This window comes from Megascapheus bottae, chromosome 21, assembly GCF_031878675.1.
Source record: "Megascapheus bottae isolate mThoBot1 chromosome 21, mThoBot2.hap1, whole genome shotgun sequence".
NCBI lineage: Eukaryota > Metazoa > Chordata > Mammalia > Rodentia > Geomyidae > Megascapheus > Megascapheus bottae.
In genome coordinates this window covers 38,137,772-38,150,108 of record NC_143529.1, presented here as the reverse complement: position 1 = coordinate 38,150,108, position 12,337 = coordinate 38,137,772, and the positions used below count along the sequence as shown (strand labels likewise).

Genomic DNA, 12,337 nt, shown 5'->3' with positions numbered 1-12,337 from the left:
GCCCTGCCTAGACCCCTTCTCCCACATCCCTTCATCCAGGCACCCATTCTGCCCTCACCCCTGCCTGGGATGACCACAGGATAGAAGGCAGAAAGAGTCAGGACTAGACACTCATAACCCTAGCTACTCTGGAGGCTGAGATCGGAGGATCACAATTCAAAGCCAGCCCTGAGTCCTCTTTGTCAATTGAAGGACCAAAAAAGACAGGAGTAAAGCTGTGCTTCAAGTGGTAGAGTGAGTGTCCAGGCCCTGCACTCAGCCCCAGGACTGGCATAATAAGGCAGAGGAAAGCCATGTCCATATGAGAGACAAGCTAGCACATACAAGTCTTAGGAGACCTGCCTTCTACCAGGAGAGACTTGCTCCCACTCCCTCCCACTTTCCAAACCAGGGCCCTTGAAGCTGGAATAGAGAAAGGGTTGAGGGGAGGCTAGACCAATGTCCAGCCTAGCTGCTGACCTCAGAGTACTGAGGAGAAGAGGACCTGAGGTAGAGTAGAACCCTGAGTGCATCTCCCCTGCCTCCTCTCCAGACAAAAGGAGAGTCTGGATTCCTGGGGCACATTACCCACAAGGGGCCTGGGTGTCTGCAGACTGGCTACTTACTGCCTTTGTTTCCTTGGGATTTATGGCCTTCCAGTCGGCTAACAGGTCCCCTGTGACCACTCTGGCCCTGTCCAACCTCTTGGCCTCTGTTCCTGGCTGGGGGGAGTGGGGAGGGAGGAGTCAGAGATCCCAAATGCTCAGGAAGTCTGTGCCCAGACAAGGTCTTATTCAAGGAGCAAATGGCAGGAAGTGGATAGGCTAAGAGAGGCAGAAAGGAAGGGGGGGGTGCTTTGGGAATCCAAAGTCTAAGCCACCAGTATGACCTGTGAACCCACTACAGGAAGTGGATGCTGCCTGGGCAGATGGACTCTCCAGGCAACTTTCATAGAGTCTGTGCAAGAAGGAGTTTTCTGGTTCACAGCTGCTCTATCCTCATGCCTTTTCCTCTCCAGGATACCTGGTAACACAGGCACATTCCAGAGCTGTTTTTCTTTCAATGCTAGGTTGGCGTCCAACACCCTACCCCACCCATAGGCTTCTGAGGTCCTCACCCACAGGCCAGCAAACCCCCCTCTCCCAGTCCCTGTTAGATGGGCTTCGGTAAAGATCAGTGTTGTACGGTGCTCTATAACTTTCCTTGCCTTCTCTATAGACTGAGTCTAAAGCTTGAAACTCTACAGTATTCATTATTGGATTCTGGGGGGACGGCAGCTCTTTTTCCTGGGGTACCTCACTGCCTTTTTCCCCCTTTTTTCTTCTGACAGGCACCAATTGCCTTTATTTTTTCCTTCCTGCCCACCATTTACTTCCCCAACCAGTCAGGGGTTCTCATGGCCCCTTCCCAGAGAGCCTCCCCAGAGCCCTCCTAGTGCGTTTCACCCAGAGCAGGGTAAAACACGCTTGGCCTTCTTCAACACTTCCATAATGGAAGAAGCATGAGGCAGTTTGCAAGCTTGGGAGGTTTGCTTCTCCCTGTGTCTCGGCGGTGAAGACTTCACAACTCACTTAGTGGCAGCCTCCTTTCCTGGAACCTGACGAGGTGACCATGGCCAAGTCCAACTCTGGATCCAGCCCTCCAGCCCTCCAGCCCTGGATCCAGCTCTCCAGCCCTGATCCAGCCCTCCCAGCCCTGATCCAGCCCTCCAGCCCAGATCCAGCCCTCCAGCCCTCCAGCCCTGGATCCAACCCTCCAGCCCTGACCCAGCCCTCCAGCCCTGACCCAGCCCTCCAGCCCTGGATACAGCCCTCCAGCCCTGATCCAGCCCTCCAGCCCTGGATACAGCCTCCAGCCCTGATCCAGCCCTCCAGTCCTGGATACAGCCCTCCAGCCCTGATCCAGCCCTCCAGCCCTGATCCAGCCCTCCAGCCCTCCAGCCCTGGATCCAACCCTTCAGCCCTGATCCAGCCCTCCAGCCCTGACCCAGCCCTCCAGCCCTCCAGTCCTGGATACAGCCCTCCAGCCCTGACCCAGCCCTCCAGCCCTCCAGTCCTGGATACAGCCCTCCAGCCCTGGATCCAGCCCTCCAGCCCGGATCCAGCCCTCCAGCCCTGGATACAGCCTCCAGCCCTGATCCAGCCCTCCAGCCCTGATCCAGCCCTCCAGCCCTCCAGTCCTGGATACAGCCTCCAGCCCTGACCCAGCCCTCCAGCCCTGGATACAGCCTCCAGCCCTGACCCAGCCCTCCAGCCCTGGATACAGCCTCCAGCCCTGATCCAGCCCTCCAGCCCTCCAGTCCTGGATACAGCCCTCCAGCCCTGATCCAGCCCTCCAGCCCTGACCCAGCCCTCCAGCCCTCCAGCCCTGGATACAGCCCTCCAGCCCTGATCCAGCCCTCCAGCCCTGACCCAGCCCTCCAGCCCTCCAGTCCTGGATACAGGCCTCCAGCCCTGGATACAGCCCTCCAGCCCGGATACAGCCCTCCAGCCCTGGATACAGCCCTCCAGCCCTGGATACAGCCTCCAGCCCTGATCCAGCCCTCCAGCCCTGATCCAGCCCTCCAGCCCTGACCCAGCCCTCCAGCCCTCCAGTCCTGGATACAGGCCTCCAGCCCTGGATACAGCCCTCCAGCCCGGATCCAGCCCTCCAGCCCTGGATACAGCCTCCAGTCCTGATCCAGCCCTCCAGTCCTGGATCCAGCCCTCCAGCCCTGATCCAGCCCTCCAGCCCTGACCCAGCCCTCCAGCCCTCCAGTCCTGGATACAGCCCTCCAGCCCTGGATACAGCCCTCCAGCCCGGATCCAGCCCTGGATACAGCCTCCAGCCCTGATCCAGCCCTCCAGCCCTCCAGTCCTGGATACAGGCCTCCAGCCCTGATCCAGCCCTCCAGCCCTGATCCAGCCCTCCAGCCCAGATCCAGCCCTTCAGCCCTCCAGTCCTGGATACAGCCCTCCAGCCCTGATCCAGCCCTCCAGCCCTGGATACAGCCTCCAGCCCTGATCCAGCCCTCCAGCCCTCCAGTCCTGGATACAGGCCTCCAGCCCTGATCCAGCCCTCCAGCCCTGACCCAGCCCTCCAGCCCGGATCCAGCCCTCCAGCCCGGCCACGGGGAGCGGGTGGTCATGGAGAGCCGGCGGGGCCGGGGTGGGACAGAGGGTGGTGGCCGTCCCTCGGGGAGGACGCGGCGCAGCAGTGCGGGGCGCCCGGCCGACAGGTGCGAGAGGCGCCGCGGGCGGGAGGCGGCCGCGGAGCGGGGAGAGCCCGGGGCCGCGGCGAGGCGGGGCCGGCAGATGGCGGCGGGGACGCCGGGCGTCTGGGCGACGCTCGCGCCCGCCGCCGGGGACAAAGCCGGGGAGACAAAGGCGCGGCCAACACCTGTCGCTCTTGGCGGGCCGCCGCTTTTCTCCGCCGCCGACGGCTGCAGCTGCCAACTGTCACGGGCGTCAAGTTACGAGGGCCAGACGGCAGCCGGGGGGGTGGGGGGGCGGGGGACCCGAGGGGAGGGCGGGGGCGCGGGGGACCCGGGGAGAGGGCGGGGGCGCGGGGGACCCGGAGGCGAGGGGTCGGGGGGTGAGAGCGGGGAAGGACGAAGGGGGAATGAGGGGTGGGGAGGGGCCCAGGGCGTCGGGAGGTGGGAGGGGGCGCGCGGGGAAGGCCAGGCGGGGTGCGTGTGTCTGGAGGAGGGGCCGTGGGTGAGAGCCTGAAGGAGTGGGGTTCGGACAGGGGGGGCTCGACGCGAGGGAGGGGCTGCGGTGCTCGCCCCCGCTGCCCATTTGGCCCCCGACCTCGGGGCGCTGCGCCCCTCCAGCCCAGAGACGAGATCTGGTGTCGGCTCTGCCCCCGGGAGCGGGCCCTGGACCCCAGAAGAGCCAGAGCGTCCCTGCGGGGGCGCAACGCCCCGGAGGAGGGAGGAGGGAGAGAGCGGGGCGGCAGAGCTGCGGACGCGTGGATGGAGGGACCGGTTCCGAAGTCCCCGGCTTCATGGGCGCACAGCGCGGCCCAGCCCCGGGGTCACCGCCGAGCGCCCCGGCTTCGTGGGCGCGCACACGGCGGCCGAGCCCCGGGGTCACCGCCGAGCGCCCCGGCTTCGTGAGCGCGCATCCCGCGGCCGAGCCCCGGGGTCACCGCCGAGCGCCGCCCCGCGGGGTGCGGCCCGGCCGGGGAGGCCCCGCCCCTCCAGCTGCCAGCCCGCGGGGGCGGCGGAGCCGGACAAAGCGCTGCGTTCCCATTGGCTGCGGCGCGCCTCGCCGCTGGGTCCTCGCGTCCAATCGGCGTGTGGAGATGCAAACAAGCGGCTATAAAAGGGGCGGGGCGTCCGGGCGGCGAGCGGCGCCGGCGCGAGGTCCGAGCTGCTGCGGGCGCGTCGCGGCGTCCGCGGTCTCCGCCCGGCTCCTGGCCGCACGGACCATGGCTTCGTCTCAGGCGCCCGGCCGCGACCGTGCGGGCCGCGAAGAAGAGGAAGGCTGGGAGGCGCTGGGCGACCGCAAGGTGCGGGTGAGGGTCGCGGGCGGCCGGGCGAACGGGAGGCTGCGCGGGGCCGGGGCTCAGCGGCCCGCTTCCCACAGGCCCGGAAGCCCCTGGTGGAGAAGAAGCGGCGCGCGCGGATCAACGAGAGCCTGCGGGAGCTGCGGCTGCTGCTGGCGGGCGCCGAGGTGCGCGGGGCCGGGCGGGCCGGGCGGGCCGGGCGGGCGGGGCCCTGCGCGGGCCGGGCGCTCACCCGTCCCCGCCCCGGCGCAGGTGCCGGCCAAGCTGGAGAACGCCGAGGTGCTGGAGCTGACGGTGCGGCGCGTGCAGGGCGCGCTGCGGGGCCGGGCGCGCGGTGAGTGGCGGCGGGGCCGCGGGCGCGGGTGGGCCGCGGAGAGGCCCCGATCCGCGGGGCCGGGCCGCCCTGGCTCACGGCTGCCCCCGGCTCCCCCCTCCTCCTCCCCCGAGCGCAGAGCGAGAGCAGCTGCGGGCAGAGGCGAGTGAGCGCTTCGCCGCCGGCTACATCCAGTGCATGCACGAGGTGCACACGTTCGTGTCCACCTGCCAGGCCATCGACGCCACGGTGTCGGCCGAGCTCCTGAACCACCTGCTGGAGTCCATGCCACTGCGCGACGGCAGCAGCTTCCGGGATCTGCTGGGGGACGCCCTGGCCGGGCCACCCGGAGCCCCGGGGAGAGGGGCCCCGGGACCCCCACGGTCCAGCTCCCCCCGTCCCGGGGACGAGCCGTGCTCCGGTCTAGAGGAAGTCCCAGAGGCTGACCTAAGCCGGGCCTCCCTTGAGGGACTGGAGTTGGTGCCCACAGCCCTGGGCAGCCTGACGGCAGCACGAACGGCCCAGAGTGTCTGGAGGCCCTGGTGACTTTCTAGGCAGGGACCTGCGGAGATGGACCGGGCTTTCCCAAGCTTCCTCTGGGGCTCAGACATGGTGGAGTAGGCCCCAACACGCCCCGTGTCTATCCTCCCGCCCTGCTCCAGGGGACGGCCAGCCCAGTCAGGCCCCTCGCCCTGTTTCTTCATGGTCCCTTCCGTGGACCCCGCAGCTCAGACTGGGGGACAAGAAACCTCTAGAGCATCAGGGATTTTCACTCACTGGTCGCAGCCTTCTCAGGCCCTCCGCCCCACCTGGAGGGTAGAGGTGGCCTGAGGGGTGCTGAGCTTCTCAGGACCCCCCAGGGAGGGATTTGGGGAGGCAGGCTACTGCCCCACCCACCTCAGCTGTACTCCAGGCCTTGTCCCCAGCACGCTGAGTCTTCCTATGATGCTGCCAACAGTTGCTCCAAATGAATGGGAGTTAGCTGCCCTGACTTCCTTGTGGTTCAGGTATCAAAGGTGCTAAAGTACGGTTTCCCATCTGACACCACTGAATGTCTTAAGAACTCTAACCTGTGTCGGCAAAGCGTGTAAATGCGACTTCCAAGTGGGGAGGTACTGGATGCCTGGCCTGATTTCTTCCCCCTGCCTCCTCCCTCCCCCCCCCCACTTCCAGGGGAACTGGGTGTGTCTTGGAGGACTCTGGTCATCCTGGGACTTGACCTGAGTTCAAACCCCAACACAACCCAAACCAAAAAGAATTGGCAAATCCCTGCTCCACTGTATTAATTTCCTAGGGCAGCCACAATAAATGACTGTGAACATGACATGAAGGCCTACGGCCGTGCCTGTTTATTATCTGGCAGTTCCACAGGTTACAGTCCCACCAAGAACCTGACAGGCTCACATCTGGGTGCTGGCAGGCAGGGCTGCATTCCTTTCTGGAAGGGAGACTACCCACACCCCTGGGCTAGCTGATGGCCTTTGTCTGCAGTCAGCCTGTGTTGCAGCCATCTGCCCTTTCCTCCATCATCTCCTGTGGACTCCTGGGGCTAGGGGCTAGCCCTCCTTTCTGCCTTTTTTTTTCTTCCTTTAACTTAGGGCCTGGGCACTGTCCTTGGGCTTTCTCAAGGCTGGCATTCTACTATTTGAGGCACCACTTCCAACTTGTTTTGTGAATGTGGTAATGAGGAATTGGACCTGTACTTTGTGTACACGAGGACAGTGCTCAAGCCCTGAGCCCAAGCCCAGGACTGGCAAAAAAAAAAAAAATGTGTCCAAGAACAGTGCCCAGGCCTTGAGTTCAAGCCCCAGGACTGGCATCTAGTCACAGGCTCTGGGGACTAGAATTGGGGCTGGGAATTGGGACAGGGATGACCAGGACCAGGAGCCTCAGCCTTCCACCTTGGGGACCAGCTTCACACAGGGACACTGGGTCTCCTGCTGAGTGACTGCTCTCTCCACTGCACTAACTTCTCTGTGGACTGTTCTTATCAACCTACAAACAGCTGCAAAACCTCTATCTGAAAGAAAGAAAACTCCATAGATTTGAGGTGCTCAGTCAGCCTATGTCCTCTATACAAAAACAATTCCTCGAAAGCAAAGACACTGTCTGTACCTCATTATCATTCCTGTCCAATTGGCTGCTGTCCCAGCCCTTCACTGAAAGCAAAGTCAAGATCTTCAGTAGCGAAATCTAGGCTTGGTGGTAGACACCTGTAATGACAGCACTTGAGTGTCAAAACTGGATAAGCATGAATTTGAAGCCAGCTTGGTGACAGAGTGAAACCATGTCTTGAAAAGGAAAGAGAAGAAAGGAGGGAGGGAGAGGAATAGCTGCTCTGCTTTTGACTTCCTTAGCCTCTCCTGGGTTATCACATACACACATGCCAATCTGGAGACTTCTTTACCCTCCAGGGTACAGACTCCCTCCCCATTGTCACACCTTGCTTCCCCATCCCCACCCCACACCTCCCAGTGGATACTCATCTGACCTCAATGCTCACCAGCTAGTCCCAGAGCTCTGGCCTCCACCCCTACCCCAGTAACCCCATCTGTCCCTTCACTCCATACCTCCCACTTTGGTCTCTTGTCCACTTGGCATCTGCACAGAAGCCATGGCCGCAGGACTGGTTCTCACATCCTATGGACTGGTCAAAAAATCTGGAAGTCACTCTTGATTTCTTCTTTTTCATGTCACTTGCAGTCAGTCTAACCAGAGCACACAACTTCTTTTTTTTTTTTTTTTTGGTGTGGTCCTGGGGCTTGAACTTGGGGCCTAGGAGCTGTCCTTGAGCCTCTTGTACTCTAAGCTAGAGCTCTACCACTGGAGCCACAGCACCACTTCCAGCTTTTCCTGAGTAGTTTACTGGAAATAATTCTCACAGACTTTTCTGCTCCAGTTGGCTTTGAACTGCTATCCTCAGATCTCAGCCACCTGAGTAACTACAACTTTTTTTTTTGCCAGTCCTGGGACTTGAACTCAGGGCCTGGGCACTGCCCTTGGGCTTTCTCAAGGCTAGAGCTCTACCACTTGAGCCACGGTGCTATTTCCAGCTTTTTCTGTGTATGTAGTACCAGGAATCGAATCTAGGGCTTCGTGCATGCTAGATAGGCACTCTACCACCGAGTAATACACCCGGCCAAGTAGCCACAACTTCTAAATCCAAGTGCCACTTGTCTTCCTTGTCATTGACGAGTTCCAGACCTCATTCTAACCCACGTGACACGTGGGTTAGAAGGCCACGTCCACCAGGGCCTTCAACGCTCCTCCCAGCCCCTCGCTCTTGGCTCCACACTCCAGCAGCTTTTGGGCATGCTTGGGCGCAACGAGGCTGCAAAGCTTTCTGGAAGATGTAGTTCCCATGTGCTCCTAGAGGTTTGGAGGTTGGGGGGGCACCACTGGGGTCAACCCTGCCAGCCATGCCACGGCTCCGAAGGGGGATTTGGCCGGCAGAGGCTGGGCCCATGCTCTCTAGCACCCCTGGGACCTGCAAGAAGCGAGGCGGACGTCTACGGCCCTGGCATCGTGGGCCAGGGCGTGTGTTGCCTGCAGACCCCAGCCTTGAAGCCGGCTTCCCATGCAGGAAGACCAACCTGGACCCGGCCTGGTACAGCATCCCTCCGGCAGGCCTTGCCTACAAGGGCCGAGATGGGGTCAAGCACACTCAGGCCACCCCAAAGCCCACTGCCCAGATGGAGGTGGCACGTGGTGGCAGGCAGCGGGAAAGCCAGTGCTGGGATTTCAAGGTGGCAGGAGGTGACAGGCTCGACTGGGGCCCTGGTTATTCCTCACTGCGTCACACCCAAGTCTTCTGTCCTTTCCAGGGTATCCTAGGAGCCTTGCCCCCACCCCGTCAAGGTCTCCAGGTACAGTCCTACCATCTGCTTCACTGACAAGCACGCGTCTAATCAATGCGGTGTCCTCATCTCCTGCTCACTCATCTCAAAGTCTCAGCAGACGGTGTGAACCACGGCCGTTCTGTGGACACCACCCACACAGTAGGCCTGCAGCTCCCAGCTGCCTGCCATGGCCTGTGTGTACTCCTTGTATCCCCAGACTCATCCTAGTAGAGCCCTTCTCTGCTGGACACCAAGCACTGTTTCATTTCTAGGCCCTTTTCCCTCACCCTGTAATCTGATCTCTGACACCATCTATTCTGTTGGTGACTCAAAATCTGCTTTCTCTCATTGACTTTATTCAAATACCCCTGGCTGCAAGTGTCAGGTTCTGCAAAATTCAGTTCTGAACTTTCCAGAAAAGTCTATCCTTGGGGGGAAGACGGTGGTAGTGGGGTTTAAACTCATGGCCTGGCCAGGTGTGGTGGCTCATGCCTGTAATCCTAACTATTCAGGCTGAGATCTGAAGATTGTGGGTCAAAGCCAGCCTGGGCAGTAAAGTCTGTGAGACTCTCAGCTTCAATTAACCACCACAAAACTAGAAGTGGTGCTGTGGCTCAAGGGGTAGGGCAGTAACCTTGAGCTAAAGAGCTCAGGGACAATACCCAGGCCAGAGTTCAAGTCCCACAACCAACGAAACAAACAAGAACGCACAGCCTGGGGCTTTCCAAGCACCCACCCCACTGCTGAGCCACTCCTCCTGCCTTGTTTTGTTTTGCTGTGATTATTTTTGAGGTAGGCTCTTGCTTCCCGCCCACCACACTCGGGTTCATCCCACTGAGATGACATCTCCTGGACTCTAAGATTGGGCTGGCCCAGTCTCGTGACCCTCCTGGGCTCTGCCTCTCACTTCCCTTAGGCTATCAGGCATTTATCCCCACACTCCGCTGTGGACGGAGATAGGCTGAAAACTTCGCAGTAACCACCAAAAAGCCAGAAGTAGAGCTGTGGCTCAAGCTCCAGCCTTGAGTGGAAAAGCTAAGGGGCAATGCTAAAGCCTCGAGTTCAAGTTCTAGTACTGGTGCACCTATGCGCACTCACGCGTGCGCGTGCACACACACACACACACACACACACACACACACCCTACTCCACATTTACAAAGCCTAGGCAGCCTAGGTGTCCTGTGGAACAACTCAGAACTTCTCAGCCTTGCCTCTGAGCCCCTTCCTCACCTGGTGTGCTCGTCCACCCACCAGGCCTTTTATTTTACTATATTGTCATCTCTGGTTCTAGTCTTCTTGGCTGGCTTTCAAGGCTGGCACACAGTACGGGCTATGGAACATCTTTCCTGGGTTTCCCCTCCTTCAGCCTCTTTCCCCCGCCTGTATAGTTCCCAAGGTATACTTCCCTCTTGGCATATTATAAATCTTGCTAATTCCATAATGGTTGGGTATCGTCTACTCCCTGCCAGGTACTAGTCTGCTTGCTGGAGCTGAAACAATGTCCCTCCTCAAGCTTATGCTGTAATGAGAGGAGACAGACAAACTTATGATACGGTGGGCATGTCTCCATACAAAGACAAATATCAGTAAGGTCAAGGGCTTAGGGAGTCGTGTGTGGAAGCAGGGTGTAGTTTTTTTTTTTTTTTTTTTTTTTTTTTGCCAGTCCTGGGCTTGAGCTCAGGGCCTAAGCACTGTCCTTGGACTTTCTCAAGGCTAGAGCTCTACCACTTGAGCCTCAGCACCACTTCTGACTTTTTTCTATGTATGTGGTACCGAGGAATCGAACCCGGGTCTTCATGCATGCTAGGCAAGCACTTTAACCACTAGGCCAAACTCCCCGCCCCAGGGTGTAGTTTTGACACAAAGTTGACAAAGTATACACTGATTACAATGGCCACACTCTAGAAATACCACCAAGGGGAGTGGCTGGCGTAGAGTAACAGGAACTCCCCCCACTTCACTGTTACTGGCAATGCAAAATGTTACAACCCCTTTGGCACGTGGTTTGGTGACGTCTTCCAATACCAAACCCACACTCGTGATACGTCCAACATGTAGTACTGTATTAACCCAGAGAACAGAAAACACATCTGCATAAAAATCTACACTTCAGGGCTGGGAGTTTGGCCTAGTGGTAGAGTGCTTGCCTAGCATGCACGAAGACCCGGGTTCAATTCCTCAGTACCACATGCATAGCAAAAAGCCGGAAGTGGTGCTGAGGCTCAAGTGGTAGAGTGCTAGCCTTGAGAAAGTCCAAGGACAGTGCTCAGGCCCTGAGCCCAAGCCCAGGGCTGGCAAAAAAAAAAAATCTACACTTCACCAGGCACTGGTGACTTGTGCCTATAATCCTAGATGCTCAGATCTCAGGGATCTGAGGATGGTGGTTCAAAGCCAGCCTGGGCAGGAAAGTCCATGAAAGTCTCATCCCCAATTAACCACCAGAACACCAGAAGCAGAGAAGTGGCTCCACATGATGGAGCGCTAGCCTTGAGCAAAAGAGTTCAGGGACAGCACTCAGGCCCTGGGTTCAAATACACACACACACACACACACACACACACACACACACACACACACACACACACACACTTGGGGGATGGTGATGTGGCAGCAATGGAAGAGTATTTGCCCGGCAGGCACATGGCCTGGATTTGATCTCCAGCAGTAGAAAAAAAACATCCTAATCCATACCCAGATGTATCTAGCAGCCATGTACATCATAGTCACCCACACTTGGAATTGAATGTCCTTTTTACGACCAGGTAATGGAATATTATTGAGAACAAAAAAAGCTGGAGTTAGGTTGTAAAAAAGACATGGGGGACTTCACTGCATGTGATTTAGTGCAAGAAGCTGGCTTTGGCTTTTCCCTAACAACACTGGTGTTGAGGCTTGGTCCCCAGTGTAGCTCAGCTGAGTGGCAATGGGACTTTAAGAAGCAATAGAGGGGGCTGGGACTGTAGCCCAGTGCTCACCTAGAATGCACAAAGCCCTAGATTCAATTCCTTCATACCACTTATTCTGAAAAAGCCAGAAGTGGTACTGTGGCTCAAGTGGCAGAGCACTAGCCTTGAGCAAAAGGTGTCCAAGGACAGTGCCCAGGGCCTGAATTCAAGCGCCAGGACTGTCAAAAAAAAAAAAAAAGAGGCAATAGGGAGGGAGAGGGAGGCATGGCACAAATGGCAGAGGGCTAGCCATGAGCAAGAGGCATTAAAGACCCCAGGGTTCCATGCTGGCAAATGGGTTCATACACCACTTTCATGGTAAGAGTGGGGCCATTCCCTTGGGAAGACTTGTTTTAGGTAGTTCTACCTCTCCTCTGCCTCTCCTTTTAGGTGCTTCCATTTTCTGTTTCACCACACTGTGGCGCAGGCAGAAGCTCTTATCAGAAACTAAGGTGGTGCCAGAGCATGCTTCGAACCTCCAGATCTCTCAGGGATAGAAGTCTCCTTTCTTTGTAAACCTCCCAGCTTCAAGTACTTTGTTACAGCAACACAAAATAGACCAAGAGAAAGCCAAATCGAAAAGAGTCATATATGCACTATTTGATCCAAATACGACCCTCTGGGAATACACCATCTCTATAGCAACAGTAAGACCGCTGATTGATAGGGATGGTGGCGGAGAAGGGCAGAGTGGGCAGAACGTGTATGATTTTTAGGGCAATGGAAATACTACATATGTCACTATAGTGGTAATGCATGTTGATGTGTATT

The 12,337-nt window shown here is 58.2% G+C and overlaps 1 protein-coding gene across 1 annotated transcript; it reads left to right on the top strand.

Annotated features, from left to right (window-relative positions):
* The first annotated feature begins 4,348 nt into the window (after positions 1-4,348).
* Hes6 (hes family bHLH transcription factor 6) lies at positions 4,349-6,104 on the top strand. Its single transcript, XM_090354431.1, has 4 exons — positions 4,349-4,470; positions 4,548-4,634; positions 4,720-4,801; positions 4,920-6,104. The coding sequence occupies exons 1-4, from the start codon at positions 4,390-4,392 to the stop codon at positions 5,324-5,326; spliced, it is 657 nt and encodes a 218-aa protein (XP_090210557.1). The 5' UTR covers positions 4,349-4,389; the 3' UTR covers positions 5,327-6,104.
* The last annotated feature ends 6,233 nt before the right edge of the window (positions 6,105-12,337 follow it).

What these genes read in the sequence shown, in the direction of transcription:
- Hes6 (XM_090354431.1), top strand. Translation starts at nt 4,390, where the DNA reads ATGGCTTCGTCTCAGGCGCCCGGCCGCGACCGTGCGGGCCGCGAAGAA. An exon ending in TGCTGCTGGCGGGCGCCGAG is followed by an intron (nt 4,635 to 4,719) that starts GTGCGCGGGGCC and finishes GCCCCGGCGCAG; the next exon opens with GTGCCGGCCAAGCTGGAGAA. An exon ending in GCTGCGGGGCCGGGCGCGCG is followed by an intron (nt 4,802 to 4,919) that starts GTGAGTGGCGGC and finishes CCCCGAGCGCAG; the next exon opens with AGCGAGAGCAGCTGCGGGCA.